Source organism: Camelus bactrianus, chromosome 17 (assembly GCF_048773025.1).
Source record: "Camelus bactrianus isolate YW-2024 breed Bactrian camel chromosome 17, ASM4877302v1, whole genome shotgun sequence".
NCBI classification, from domain to species: Eukaryota; Metazoa; Chordata; class Mammalia; order Artiodactyla; family Camelidae; genus Camelus; species Camelus bactrianus.
Window position 1 is genome coordinate 44978110 of NC_133555.1, and position 16282 is coordinate 44994391.

At 41.5% G+C, this 16282-nt stretch overlaps 1 protein-coding gene across 2 annotated transcripts in view; it reads left to right on the plus strand.

The window, feature by feature from the left end:
- The window catches only part of LOC105072686 (transmembrane protein with metallophosphoesterase domain), a 76037-nt gene that overhangs the window by 37634 nt on the left and 22121 nt on the right, over nt 1-16282 (plus strand). For both annotated transcript variants that reach the window (XM_074345335.1, XM_045520137.2), the window contains exons 11-12: nt 10338-10412; nt 13428-13517. In XM_074345335.1, coding sequence (XP_074201436.1) covers nt 10338-10412; nt 13428-13517 — 165 coding nt within the window. The remainder of the gene's footprint in view (nt 1-10337; nt 10413-13427; nt 13518-16282) is intronic.

Genomic DNA, 16282 nt, shown 5'->3' on the forward strand with positions numbered 1-16282 from the left:
TTTTATTCTTCTAGTGATTACCTATTGGACTGTAAAATATGTACCACCCCCAAAAACATAACTCATAAGTGTAGAGCTCAGTGATTTTATACAACGTGAACCCTTGGAACCAACGCAGAGCACCCCAAAACCCCCTCGTGCTTCTTTTAGTCATTAACCTCCTTCTGACCGCTGTCACCCTAGGTTAGCTGTGCTTGTTTTTGACTTTACATAAATGGGTTCATACTGTGTGCACTCCTTTACGTCTGCCTCTCAAAAAATTTAACATTCAGTTTTAACTTACCGTAATTTAAGGTTAATCTCCTCTGTGCTTCCTTCATACAACCAGGAACCTTTATCTCACGTTCACTCTAATTACATTCCTCCTGACTGATTGCTCTGAATGTCATGTAGTTTAGTTCTCTTGGGTTTAGATTTCCGGTATTCTAGTTCACTCAAAAAAAGAAAACCCTCTAAGGCATTATTATGTTTCATAATTATTTCAGACACTGTTTGACTTTACCCACATTGTTTATATATCTACAGATAATTCCACAAATATTTAGCAGGCTTGAATCTTTGGAACAAAGACTTGAGGCTTGTGGGATACCCAGGGCGACAGCCTTAGACACAGAACACAGCCAGTGAAAAGGTGGGAAAGTGCAGGGAGTTTTTAAGAACTTGCAAGGAGGCCAGTACAGCTGAAGCCCAGTGAGTGAAGAGGAGAGTGGGAGGAGAGGAGGTCACAGGGATAATGGGGAACTGACCCCACAGCACCATTGTAAAACTGGCTTCTACCCCGAGTGAAGTGGGCATCCCCTGTAGAGTTGAGCAGAGCAGTTGGGGGTCCTCAGGCTGCTCTGTTGAGACTGGCCTCTGGGAGGCAGGACAAGGATAGGACAGGAAAACGAATTAAAAGCCTTCTGTAACCAAAGAGGTGAGAGGCGATTGTGCTTGTGAAGACAGTGGGGACTAGTTGTATCCAGACCAGGTTATGAAAGTAGAACTAAGATAGGATTTTCTGATGTGTGGTGTGAAAGAAAGAGCAAAGTCAAGGTGTCTCCGGGGTGTCTGACCCGAGCAACTTGAAGGATGGAGTTGCCGTGTTTGTGGGGGACAACCTGGAGTTGGATGTGCTAGTTTGACTTGTCTAATATACATCCTATTGGGGACATAGACTAGACAGATACATGAATACAGAGTCTGGGACAAAAGTCTATTACCCGTGTCCCAGAAGCACATCGTGTTCCTGTACCTCAGTCTCTCTCTCTCTCTCTCAGATCACTTTCCTCCTGCCTCAAGTATTATCCCTTAGAATTTCATTTAGTGAGAGAACTATCTTGATATTGTTGTCTGAAAATGTCTTTCAGAATTTCCCTGGCTATTCCTACAAGTTTACTTTTCTCCGTAAACGTTGGTATTATTTTATCAACTTCAAAACAAAACAAAAACTAAAGCTGTCTGTTGATGTTTTGATAAATTTTGTAATAAGTCTATACATCAAATTAGGAGGGATATTTACAACATTGAGTCTTAGCCAAGAAAAAACTTTTCCGTCTGTTCCATTCTTCTCTGATGTCCCTCTTGTTTTAAAGTTTTCTTAAAATTAGTCCCTGTTCACTTCTTAATATGTTTATTCCCCAATAGTCTATGTTTTTACTATCATTATAAAAGGTCTTTTATTTTTTTATGAGAAATAGTATGATATATACTTGTCTTTACAGTATAAAATACTTTAAAAATTTAAATATATAAAATAATGTTGCAGATACCCATGTACCTGGTACCTAGATTTAACACATTTATAATGAAATCTGTGCTTCTGATTTTCAAGAAAATAATACATCGCAGATAAAGCTAGAGTTCATGTCTTCTTTCTTCCCCCTCCCCTTCAGAGGTTTCACCCTCCTGGAATGGTATTTATCCTTCATGCACCTTTTTGTGCTCTTACTGCAAACGCATGCATCCACATACATTATACTTCATTATTTTTGTCTCTTTACATGAATATCCCATTGTTCTTACCTTTTCAGATTACTGACTGATTTCTTTGATTTGATGAGGGTGCCTGTGGACTTACTTCTTTTACAGTCTGTTGCTTTATCTCACACACCACCTTAGGTTTATTTATTCAATTTTAAACAGATTTATTTAGGTATAATTCACAAACCACAGAGTTCATTCATTTAAAGTACACAATTCAGGGGAGAGGGTATATAGCTCAAGTGGTAGAGCACATGCTTAGCATGCACAAGGTCCTGGGTTCAAGCCCCAGTACCTCCTCCAAATACAAATAAATAAGTAAACCCAATTACCTCTCCCTCATAAAAAACAAACAAACAAAAAATAAAGTACACAATTCAGTGGGTTTGGGTATCTTACATGATTAATTTTTTAAATTGTGGTAAAATATATATAACATAAAACTTGCCATTTAAACCATTTTTAAGTGTACAATTCAGTAGCATTAATTACATTCATAATGTGTAACCATCACCATTATCTGCATACAAAATCTTTGCATCCACCCAGACAGAAACTCTGTAACTATTATGCAATAGCTCCCCATCCCTCCTCCTCTCAGCTGCTGGTGAGCTCTGGTCTGCTTTTGATCTCTGTGATTTTACCTCTTCCAGATGTTTCACAAATTGGAACCATACAATATTTTCCTTTTGTGTCTGACTTATTTCACTTAGCATGATGTTTTCAAGGTTCATCTGTGGTGTAGCATGTGTCAGACTTTCCTCCCTTTTTAAGGCTGAATAATAGTTCATTGTGTGTATACAGTCAGCCCTCCGCTTCTACAGTTTCCACACCTGCAGATTCAACCAACTACAGATTGAAAACAAAAATTCCAGAAAGTTCCAAAAAGCAAAACTTCAGTTTGTTGCATACAAGCCACTTTTTGCATTAGTATTTACATTGTATTTACAACTATTGACATTTACTCTGTATTAGGTGTTATAAGTAATCTAGAGATGTTTTAAAGTATTTGGGGTATAGCTCAGTGGTGGAGTGCATACATAGTATGCATGAGGTCCTGGGTTCAATCCGCAGTTTAAAAAAAATTAATATAGAGTATATGGGAGAATGTGCATAGATTGTATGCAAACATACTGAAGTCCCTTGAGCATCCTGGAATTGGATATCCACAGGGGTCCAGAAACCAATATCGTATCGATACGGAGGGACGACTGTATACCACAATTTGTTATCTATTCATCTCACTCAATCTCCTGATGGACACCTGGGTTGTTTCCATCTTTGGGCTATTTTGAATAATGCTATATTGAACATTGGGGCACAAATATCTGTTCAGATCCCTGCTTTCAGTTTCTTTGTGTATACACCTAGCAGTGGTATTGCTGGCAGATTTACTTTTAGAATAGTTTTCTTTGTGAAATAATGAACTTTTCTATGCCTAACATAGAAAAAACTCTAAATCAGATTTTTAATAAGGTATTTACAGGTAAAATATCATCTTTTTTGGGGGGGTAATTGGGTTTATTTAATTAGTTATTTAATGGAGGTACTGGGGATTGAACCCAGGACCTCATGCATGCTAGGCATGCGCTCTACCACTGAGCTGTACCCTCCCCTGCAAAATACCATCTTATATTTGGCCTCAGTACAACCTCACATTTTTATTCTCCGGTATATTTAGCTACTTCTCTCGGCCTCTCCCCCACCCCTGCAACCCCTCATATTTTCTTGACCTCTCCTGGCTCTTATGATCGACAGCTTTTAGAGTCTTTCACCGTCATCCCCCACTCCCTTCTGTGCTGCTGTTTGAGGTTCCCTGCTCCACAGACCATAGGCTTGGACCGTTCTGCCGTCACACTCTGGCACTGGAAACAGGCAAGAGAACTGTGAACTTCAGTGTAGACTGGCCAGAACAGGGATTTGTTCTTCCCGCCTCGACTGGACCTGTTACTGTGTCTGGTTCTCCTTTTATACCCCGGTCTTGTCTCCCTGCCCAGTGTAAACCATCACCTTTACACTTTCTCCTTAACGTACAGATGATGCTGTCTCCCTCCTTCACCAGGAACAGTAAGGCTGTTGAATATACTGTGTTAATGAGCTTGAAGAAAGTGACTTAGTCAGAGAAGCACTTCAGAAGGGATATTGGGTGAGGCAACAAAAGTGAATGTGTATTTAAATGAGTGAAAAAAATCATTACAAATTACAAATATTTTAAAGATTAAAATAACAGCAAACATCAGAAAACTTAACAACATAGTTTGGATTTATTAGCCGTTTGAAACACCTCTGCAGTCCTTCTTTCCTTGCGTTCTTTCAGCTGTGTGCTGTTTTATTGTCTCTTCAGATGACACCATTTCTGATCTTTTTCTCGAGAGAGAATGGAAATCTTTCTCTTTAGTGTGGCTGACTGAAATGTGTGTTTTAGTATTGATAGTGTAGAAAACCAGAAAAGCTCCACATTTTGTCACTGACAGTGTTACATGAAAATTTAGGATTATTATCAACACTGGGGGAACCTCTCTCTAGTTCTTTCATGGATGAGTGGTAATATTTGGAAGAAATTTCTACAGACAGGTTCTGGTCCCATAACATTTCAAACCTTGTCTCCTCTCCACAACCCACATATTCCTGGGGCTGGGTGCCTCAGAGCACAATCATATTAAAAGTGAGATGGCGAAAAAAAAAAAAAAGTGAGCTGGCATTACTGGGCGTTAGGAATAATCGGTTAGCAATAATTTACCGACTCATGGACGTGACAGTGACTCTTGTAAATATATTCTATATCCACATTAAATAAACCCTCACCTCATCTCTCCTTTGGCATCCCAAAGATGCCCTGCAGCCACCCTAAAGCCTCTTGACATAAGAGGATGTGTGACACGGGAAAGCTGGAGCAGAAAGAGACTAGGGTCTTAGTCTTTCGGGGTTACATCACATTACTTTTGCGAATTTTGCAAAAACCTATGACTGTGTGAACACACTGCTAGGACCCCCCCTCCTTGAGGCACTTCTGGAGGTAGAAGACGAGTTTGGAGGCTGCTTCAGCAACCTAGAAATGAGATGGTGGCAGGGGCAGCAGGAAGTGGAGAGGAAGCAGTAGATTTGAAAAATACTCAGGAGGTAAAATTGGGAGGATTTGGCAACTAGCTGAATGCAGGTATGAGGAATAATGAGGATCACAGATTTGTCCAGGTCACAACCTTGTTGGATAACTGGATGGGTACTGGGGTCAGCACCTAAGATAGAAGGTTGCCGAGACAGCACAGGTGGGAAGGGGGGTGGGGAAGCAAGTTCAGCTCTGGGCTTGTTCAGCTCAGGATGGACATCCAGGTGGAGGCGTCTGTCCGGCGAGCCCCTCACTTAAGAGTGACAAGCCCCAGGGAGAAGTCGTTAGGACAGGCACAGAGTCTGCAGTCGCTGTGGAAGTGGAGGCTGAAGCCCAAGAGAGATCGACGTGGAGAGCTGAGTGAGAAGGCAGTGGGCCAAGAGAAGGGGAATCCCATGTGTTTAACCAGTGGGCACAGTAAGATGAACCTGTGACAGAGACAGAGTCTTCAGAAATTAATGTAATTCAGTTACCAAGTCCAAAGTTCTGCTCGCTGCATGATAGCTAATAAATCTGGAAACGAGGTATTGGGCAAGGAGTAATGACTTTATTTGGAAAGCCAGCAGACCGAGAAGGTGGGGGCTAATGTCCTAGAGACCATCTTCCCTAAGTCAGAATTCAGGCTTGTTTCATACTAAGAAGGGGAAGGGGTGTGATTGGTTGTTGCAAACTTCTTGGTGTCAGAATCCTTTGTTCTTGCAGCTGTCCTCCTAGGGTCATGATGTTCCTGTAAACCTCCAACAAGACAAATGTTATTCTCTGTTCTGCAACTTTTTATCTATCTCTATATGAGTGGAGAAATGTTATACCTTTAAACATCAAAGTCTTGAGAATGGACTGTCCTATATATTTCAGGCTCTAGGCAACATTCTTTTACAAAAGGTGCAGAACCAGCATGATTAAGCATAGGCAACAGAGCACAGGGTTAGAGCCAAAGTATCAGATCTAATATGGAGTCAGATGTGTTCTTTCCTATTGTAATTCAATAGTTAATGACAGGTTGAAGCTTAACTATTCTTTTCTTGATATTTCAGGTTTGGAAGAGAGAAATGAACTACTTTAAAAATGGGCTCCTTCTTAATGAGACTTTGTAGATGTTCAGCTAGCTGGTTTGTTAGATGGTATTTAGAATATTTATTTGCATCAAGGAAAAGAAATAAGATCATAAATATCCCCATGTATAGCTCTTCCTGCCTCTTTTCCTTTACCAAAAACTTAAAAAGTCGAGTAGTTCTCTTCTTTAATCCATCTCAAGAGTAAGTCAGGTGGTGATGGACAGTCTCTTTCACTGACGTGGATTTCCCATCAGGCTGCACAAGGTTCCACGTGGCCTTTTGCACAGGACTCTTCAGGCATGACAAAGCTCATGACATTTGCATTTTAAGGTATTCTCTTTGGTGTGGGCAAAATTCAACCAGACATGGTTAACACTTTGACCTCGAGGATGAGCCGTAGACTGTAGAGTGGTGCCCTCCTCCTCACTACTGATTCCTGAGAGGGGCAGTGGTGAGTTTACTTTTGCATGCTTTTGAATGAATGTAAGACCCATTTTTTTAAGAGTTTTGTTCCAGTTCTTCATAGGGGTTCCATCAAAGATGAGAGTCCAGCTGGCTTTTTGAAAATGGGTCATTCTGCAGAAATTAATCAAGTTGTAGTTGAGGACCTGGGTGATTGGAGTGGTTCTTAAGATTCCCTGAGGGGGTCATTAGGGCTGGGCGGGGACTGAGGACAAGAGATGCCACCATGATTTTCAGGACTTTAGAATCTTAATGAAGTTTGAAACTTGACCCAGGACCAGTCTACACTGACCGATTGAGTCTTCTCTTTGGTTTATGGCTGGAATGACATTAGCTCAGGGGGTAGACACAGCTGTCTCTTGATGATCCATGGAGCTGGCATAATTAAAGATGACAACGTAAGTATTACTTAACGAATGTTAGTCTTTTAAAACATCACCTGGTGGCATTAGTCAGTTCATTTCCTACAGATTCGGCTTTTCTAGTCTGCCTTCCAAAATGACTTCTCTAAAACGCTGATCTGGTCAGGATGCCTTCCGTAACGTGGCCCCTATTTTCCTCAAGCCTCATCTTGCGATTCTCCCTTTGTTTTATGTGACTCTCTAGCCTTAAAATGAAAGTACATTTAATTCTGTGGATTTTACAGGAGATGCTGCTTCTACCTCCTGGCCTCCGCACAGACTAGTCCCTCTGCCTTTATCCATCCAGAAAATGAGGACACAGCTCAGTTAACCTTCTCTGGGGAGTCATCTTTGATTCACATCTCTGCAGTCACACTGTGTTCTATGCCACCACTTTATAGTGTAGAGATCTTTTTGTTTGTTTGTTTTTGTTTTGTTTTGGGGGGTGGTAATTAAGTTTATTTATTTATTTATTTTTTTTAGAGGAGGCAGTGGGGATTGAACCCAGGACCTCATGCATGCTAAGCATGTGCTCTACCTCTTAAGCTATAACCTCCCCCACTATAGTGTGGAGATCTTGAATACACTATTGCTCCTAGTGTGTTAATGTAACTTGTTGACACACATTTCTCACTCTGGACTAGGGGCTGCTGTTATCCTTAGTACCAAGCATAGGACCTGACACAAAGTGCTTGCTTGTTAAGAGTTGTTTGTCAAATGGATAAAAACATTAGAGATCTTGGGGAAACAAAAGTCAGTCACCGTTGAATCTATTGGATTCCACTGGGAAAGGAGTAGCTTCCTAGGTTGAATTTGTCCAGTTAAATGAGTATGGTAAGAAGCAGTATTTATGACTGGTCTGAAAAGTATGATTAAAGCACAGATCAGAGGAGAGGGGACAGCTCAGTTGTAGAGTACCTGCTTAGCATGCACAAGGTCCTGGGTTCAATCCCCAGTACCTCCATTTAAAAAAAAAAAAAAAAAAAAAGAAAAGGAAGAATCATATAAAATGCTCCTATCATTTGACTTAGTAACCTCTCACTTGGGGCCTTATTTCTTTAAAAAATTCTGAAGAAGGATAATGCCAAGTAGACATGAAGTTGTTCATTGCAACATCATTCATAATATCAAAAACTAGATATAATTTAACTCCTAATATTGAAAGGATGATTATATAAATTCTGTCATATCCGTTTGAATGTAATAAGCAGTAAATAAAATTATTGTCAGCATTTGCTCATACCAAAAGTGCTTTTGGTAAGTGGCAGTAGCAAATTACAAAGTTCTCTCTTATCTTTATGTGTGCATGAGAGAAGGGTGTGGGAGGTAAAGCAGAAGAGAGAAGGTTTTGTGGGGTTTTTTGGTTTTGGAATTACATATGAAGACACTTTCTGTTCCATTATTGTTACAGCAAAAAAGGAGGCAAGGTGGATCCGTAGATTCCATCTTGGAGTCAAAGTCCCTCTTTATAGTCTCAAGCAAGTTTCTCAATCTCATCTCTAGAAAGGAAATATAATAACTAGCTATGAGGGTCTTTGTGAGTGGTAAAAAACTGGCACCTAGGCGCCCCATCAGAGTTACCTGAATGTACGTTGAATAAAGTTGTCTTCGTGCTCCATGTGGGTTCCTTGGAGCAGGAAGACTGAGGGTTCCAGTAGGAAGTTTTCTAGCCGGGAGAAGGGGTGCTTGGAGACACCATCTTTGGAGATTTGGGACAACCTCAAGAGATGTTATCAAGAGATATTAACCTAACAGCTGACAGGAAAAAAGAAAGGCAATTAGAAACCCCAGGGGAGAGGGAAAAAAAATGTCAGGAGAGAGAGAGAGCATGCCATCCTAGTACATATCCATGACTTAGCTGTGCAGAGAGCTATATTTATGTCATTGTAATAGTGTGAGCAGCACTGACTGGTTTTGAATTTAGAGTCAGTATACAGATGAAGAGAGGCTATAGGACAGACCTTTAACCTTGACCATGTACAACGTATAGCTGATGGTTTGGAAGTGGGAGTGGAGAGGAGGGCTTGGAGAAGGATGTAAATAACCTTATCTTTAAAAGTTTGGGCACCAGGGATAATATCTTTGTTGGGTAGAACTAAGAAATAAAGGTATAGGATATTATTTAAAGCTACAGAGGTGGCCAGGAGAAAAACTGAAAATGGTAACGTCACCATGTTGGCAAGAAAGGGAGGAATCTGGAGGGGTACAACTGAGCTAAATTCCTTTGAGTTAAGGTTGGGTTTTTAATTGATCAAACAGGAAATAGCAGAGAAGTGTATTATTTAGAGACTAAAAGAAGCAAGAATAGGAGCAATTAAAAGATGTTAAGATGGTTTCCTCTGAAGAACAGAACTAAGAGAATGATGAATCAGGAGACTGTTCCTTTTTCATAGAAAAGTCTTTTTTATCTTCTTTTTTATTAGTTTCAAAAAGGGAAACCAAAAGAAAGAGTGAGAGAAAGAGGAAGGAAGGGAGGAAGGAAGGAAGGACGGACGGACGGACAGACGGACTGCTATAAGGATCCTGAGAGATGATAGTGCAACCTACTTGGAGATGCCAGATGGACACTGACTTTTCCAAGACCTGGGAATCACACCCATCTCTTCTGACATTAATATAAAATATGTGTGTGTGTACCTACTTCATAAGATTTTATTTTGTAGCTTTTTATTTAAAAATAATTTCAAACTTACAGAAGAGTTTCAAGAATAAAAGCAGTGCAAAGGACACTTGTATATTCCACACCCAGACCCGCCCCTGTAGACAGCTCACTGTCTGTGTCATCATTTGCTCCTCCCCGCATCCGTGTGTGCCCTAAACCTCTGGAGGGGCAGATGTCAGGACCCTTCGCCCCGAAATACTTCTGTGTGGGGTTTGTAAGAAGGGGTAGGAATGTGCTCTTACAGAACCACAGCAAATTTAACACAGACACAGAACTTTAATATACCAATGAAATTTAATCCACAAATAGCATGTTTTCTTTCTCTTTTTCTTCTCCCCTACTAGAGGCTACCTCCCTCTGGAGGCTGTTTCACCACGTACTGTCTTCCTTTTCTCCCCCCAGTCCAGTCTTCAGCTGTCACCTTCATTCTACCAGTTCTGCTCTCTGTTTTGAAGTCTTTCGTTCTGTAACTACGTGAATGATTCCTGCAGCTTAAAACACAGACATACACAGACACACACTTAGATTCTGTTTTGGAGAAAGTTCTCTGTTCCTCTGCCTTTCCAGAAACCACTGGCACTGTTGTTTGAGACTTTGACCCTCCTTTTGAGAAATGAATTGTATAGATAATGTTTCTGAGAGTTTAACAGCTTTTTTTCTTTTCTGTCTTTCTCCACTCTGGTTTATAGTTTGAAAAAGTACCCGAAGGTCCTATCCCTCCATCCACACCAAAGTTTGCATATGGAAAAGTTACTTTGAAAAAGGTAAGAGGGGAAAAAAAAAAAAAAAAGACAGAAACCTTGCGAGTGAGGAAGTGGGATTTAGCAGTTTTAAGTGAAAGTGTGAGGCTCGGGGACTGGTTTATTGTTTTTCTGTGAATTTGTTTTCTGTGAGACTGATGGGGGTGGATAATGCTTCTGGGAAAACGGGGCATGGGAGGTGAGAGGATGTGTGAGTGTGCTGATGGGTGAGCACGTGGGACGCTCTTAGATCATTTTGGTTCATTACCAATGTCAAAAGCAGCACTAGGAGCCCTGGTGGGAATAGCGTCACCTTGTTATTATGGCTGGTCGTGTTCTTTTCTGTAGTTCCCCCTTTTTTAAGGGGTTCTCAAAACCCACAGGAATTCTGATAGGTCTTTGCCCTGAATTATACCACTTCCCTGCATCTCAAAATCATGTTTTCATTTTTGTGGCCCATGGTTTATTTGGTAAATGGGACATCAGGGGGAAACGATAGAAATGAAGCATAAATATGAGTGAAGGGCATTTTATTCTAGGGAAAGGGGAAAAGACGAGAGGTTCCATTTGATAGTCAGGAGTGACGTAGGTCCAAGTCAATTTGTTTTGACCATCTGTGTCTTCAGGTTTTCCCCTGTTAGAATCCCTAACTCCTACGTGGGTTAACTCACAAGAAAAAAAAAAGAGGTACCTATTTCTTAAGAATCTTGATATTCTAAAATAGCATCAGAAGTTTTTATCTTTAAGCAAAAATGCCAAACATGATTGTGTGATTGTATAGTGTTTCCATTCATGAACCCCTTTGATATTATGGTTGGTTGAACTGTGGTTACTTTTTCCACCTAGTGTCAGTTACGTGTGTTGCATTCTTCAAAAATGTAGTCTGTCTGCCCGATAGGAATCTTTCTTTAGATTAATCAGACTTTAATCACCCTTATAAAGGGAGCACTTTTTACTCGTTCATTGATCCTGTTGCTTGAGGGAAGGGTAGGTTTGTGTGTTCAGAACTGTGAAAGAAAGATTTATTTTTATGCCACAGAAAATAACTGCAAATGTTTAAAGCAGCAACGTTGCTAAAACAAAGCTACCGTAGTCCCCAAAGCACATTCTGTTTACCCTGAAGGAAAATCGTGAGGCAAGAAATAGCTTTTCTTTGTTTACTAAATATATACACTTTTATTTTATTTTTTTGGTGGGGGAGGTAATTAGGTTTATTTATTTATTTCAGTGGAGGTACTGAGAATTGAACCCAGAACCTCTTGCTTGCTAAGCATGCACTCTACCACTGAGCTATACCCTACCCCTCAAGACAATTTTTAGATAGCAAATTGGCATATGACTGAGTTAAGTTTATGTAGAACATAGTCATACAGGGTAAAAGCTTTCATCATGACTTGTGTTCCTTTAGCTGCCCAAGTGGGAAAACACCCATCCGAGTAGCCGAATTGATGGGACTGGACTTAAGATGTTTTTCTTCCATGCTGCATGTTAGTGAGGTAACCCTGGAGCATGTTTATAAAATTCCTAACCAGCATCCTGTCGGGGAGAGTCCCAGGTTTGGAGCTGAACCCAGTTGCAGATCCTGCCTGTGCCGTGACTCAAGTGAGCTGTTCTGAGTCCCTGTTTCTTCTTCCCTGTAATAAGGGGACAGGGATGCCCGCCTCACCAGGTGTTGTGGGGGTTCAGTGAGGTGTGTGGGCAAAGTGCCGTCTCCCCTGGAGTCTGGAGGGGCACACAGTGGTCGTAGCTGTTATCACCGTTGTTACTGCATCAGAATAAGCATCCTGGGCTTGCAGGAATACCCAGTCATTTAGGCTGGCTAGAATAAGTATTTATCGAGTGTCTACTGTGTTCTGGGCCCTGGGGATGAACACAGTACAGACCTTGCCTTTAAGGAGCTGACAGTCAGCAAAGACGGCAAGGAGATAAAATGGTGAGTGATACCCACAGGCATGGGAAATCCACTGCGGATTCAGAGCAGGGCGCCATTGGAGCTACGTGGGCTTTCGTGCATTTTAAGGGCCTTTTATATATGGGAGACTGTATTTACAAATAGGTGTGTTTGCCGGTCTTGAAGATTATCATCCATGATTGTCATACTAAGTGACGTAAGCCAGAAGGAGAAGGAAAAATACCATATGATATCACTCATATGCGGAATCTAAAAAAATGACATCAATGAATGTATTTACAAAACAGAAACAGACTCACAGACGTAGAAAACAAACTTGTGGCACCGGGGGGAAAGGGGATGGAAAGGATAAATTGGGAGTTTGGGATTTGCAGATACTAGCTAATAGGTATAAAATAGATAAACAACAAGGTCCTACTGTAGAGCACAGGGAACTATATTCAATGTTTTGTAATGTCCTATAATGAAAAATAATATGAAAAAGAATATATATATATATACACACACATATATATATAAAAAACTGAATCACTATGCTGTACACTGGAAATTAATACAATGTTGTAAACCAACTATACTTCAATTAAAAAAAAACAAAAAACAAGAACACAATAGGCCACCCAAACAAGAAGTGCATCATTTTAATTTGTTGACCAAAAAAACAAAAAACAAAAAGCAAAACCAAAGACACACAAGAACCCCGTTGGAGAAAATGGTTATATTTGTTTTCTTGATTGTTGTCATGGTTTCATGAATGTATATATGTGTCAAAATTTGTCAAATTGTACACTTTAAATATGTGACATTTACTGTCAGTTTTACCTCAGTGAAGCTGTAATTCCAAATCAAAAAAATAGATAATAAGATAGGAGCCCTTTATGCTCTTAGTTTTTCTTATCACTATCAAAAAAAAAAAAAAGATTATCATTGGTTACTTTTCATCCAGAGTCAGTGAGTGGATGGAATTGATTGAAGGTGGCGGGGGAACAGCACTGAGTGGAACTGGGACCATTTCAGTTTATTTGGGGGTTTGGTCAAGTCCACTGTCTTGGCTAAGGACATAATTCTCTGCTGTGATGACCAGAGAGCGGTGACAGTGAGTGAATGCTGCTTCTGTTTCTTTTCAGTTAAAGACAGTGCAGGAAGCTCTGAACATCCTGTGTCCCTCTGGACCCAGAAAAAGCATTTATCCTTTAACATTCGTCGAGGTGAAACAGGTGGGTCTTCAAAGATCATGCTTCCTCCTTTTTTCTACTTGAGAAATGCGCTTTGCGCACTGCCTTGCCGTGCCTGTTCTGAATGCAGGGACCAAAACGGTAAGCAGATAAGTCAGACCCCACGTACGTAACCATGGGACTCCAGGCTCTAAGTACTGCACAGCGGGCTGATCTTTCCTACGTTGCTCGCCGCCTCCGTTTCTTACTATCACTCAGAGTGGGAGGAGCTCAACCTGCTTCAACATAAGGCTGTACAAGCGATAAATTGAGTGTATTGTTGACATAATCTTTATTACTAGGTATCAGAGGAAAACCACTATTTTCATGCTCAAAAAAGACAATTATTTGGGACTATGTTCTTAATAGATTAGGTTCTTAGAGATTCTTTTTTTTTTTTTAATTAGGAGTTAAAAAATTTTTTTTCAGGGTGAGTGGTAATTAGGTCTTTATTTATTTATTTATAATGGAGGGACTAGGGACTGAACCCAGGAGCTCATGTGTGCTAAGCATGTGCTCTACAACTGAGCTATACCCTCCTCCCTCTTAGAGATTCTTTTTCCTGCTTTTGAAGAGAACAAGAACAGAATACATTGTGTGTGGGTGTGTGTGTGTGTGTGTGTTTAAACTCCAGGCACTGCCCCATCTTTGTTGTAAAAAATTTCCCCACCTTTTTATTTTGGAAAATTTCAAATCTAAAAAAAGTTGCAGGAAGACTACAACAAACACCCCTGGAGCTTTCATCTAGATTTACCAAGTGTTAACAGTCACTTCGCTTGCTTCATCTTTCTCTGTGTATGTAGGCAGTCAACCCCCTCTTTTTTTTTTTAAACCATCTGAGTTAGTTGTCAACATGATGACACTTCACCTCTAAATATTACAGCCTGTATCTTTTAAGAAGAATTTGATCTTCCATGACCACAAGTAATGATCACCCTCCAGAAATTTCACGTTGACACAGTCCTATCCTCTGATATATATTCGACAGTCAGGTGTCCCTGCTCACTCCAGTAATGTCCTTCGTAGCTTCGTTTTTTTCAGTCCAGTTTCCAGTCCACAGTCACTGACTGCATTTAGTCTTTTTTCATCTGAAACTGTTCTTGAGTCTTCTTCTTTTCTTTTCTTTTCTTTTTTTTCCCTCTCGCTCTCTTTCCCAAAACATGGACATTTCTAAAGAGTTCAGCCCAGTCAGTGTGTAGACTGCCCCTCACTGGTTAGATCCAGTGAAACATTTTTGGTACAAACACAGCAGTGGTGTGTTCTTTTCAGGGCTCCCTATCAGGATGCCCACCAGCTCACTCTGTCCCTTTGTTTTGATGTTAGTTGTGATCACTTAGTTAGGATCTCAGCCCCATTTGCTGAAATGGAAACTTACCTGGGTCCCCCTTTCTGACTTTCCGTGGAGGTCTCCTTCTGGAGGGCGGCATGACAATGGCATATCTCATCTTCCTTTCGTGTGTTTTGCCTCCAGTTACTATTACTATACTTGTGATTTCATTCCAACAGCACTGCTTTGTGATAAATAAAAATAAATACTTGTTAGTAGTCCCTTTTTAAAATGAACGTGGGGTAGAGCTCTTTCTCCAGCTCCAGTGCACCTGGCTGTACACACAGGTAATCCACCCACCTGCCTTCTCCCCCGAGCAGGGCCAGTGAGCCTGGCAGACGAGACGCAGACACAGAGCAGTCGGAACCTGGGGAGTAAATCCCAGGTTAATGTATAGACATTTGCAGCCATTGTTCTTTCACAGAGGCCTTCTGCTCTCTCGTCTTGGGCCAACACAGTGCGCTCAGATCGGGTGGGGCTCCCAGGCCCTGGCTGTTCCAGGTCTGTGGCAAGCCCATGGGAGGTTTATTTCCAGAGAACCCCCAGGCGGGTACCCCTGCCGCTGCCCCCTGCCCCGTCCCCAGAGGCCTCAGCCCCACCTCTGTAGGGCGCACCCTGGCTTCTGCTGACCTCCTGGAAACCCCTTGCAAAGTTTTCCTCAGTCTCTGAGTTAGGACTTACCATTTTGGTACTTTAAAAACTAAAAAACAAGACAGAGATGGAGATGTGGGGTCTGGGAGGGAGGCACCCTTGTGCTTAGAGGTTTGGAAGCAACACCTTTGGTGTTTCTTGAGTTCAGCCCTTTCCTGCAGCCCAGGAATGTGGGTTAACGGTTTTCTTCAGCTCCACTTGCCTGCGCTGCACTTTCTTGCTTTCCAGACCCTAGGAATGAGGAACTTTGCCCCTGTTCCGTGCCAGATTTCCATTTGGATTCTCTTTGTGAGTCAGGATTTGTCCAGCTTCCCCAGCTGATGGCCACAGCAGGAAGCCACTAACGGAGGCTGTGGGGACTCTTGCTGCCGAGGCTGGCTGTTGGGGCCATCCTTTCGGACCAGGATCCCAGCATCTCAAAGTACTTTCTGACTTAGCAGCAGGTTACACCCCCTCCATCGCTCACTGCCTGCCCCTCCTCCCGCCTCCCCCAGCTCCTCCACTTCAAACGGTTTCTGATTGACTCTTGTTTTGTACGTTAGGCCAGATTTAGGCCAAGGACCTGGAGAATGTTTTACCAAACGTTCTTGGCTCTGTTGTTTATCTTTTGGTTTTGGTTTTTGAGGTAAATTAAATAGCCTTTTGGTATATAGGCTCGGATCCCCCTGAGGGATTCTGGGAAGTCACTGAACACTTGCCAGGGTCCAGTTGCCTGGAGTGAGAGGGGAGGGGATGCTTGACAAAATGCTGTTCAGGCCTCCTTGCAGTTTGCTGCTGCGATAGTTACCCG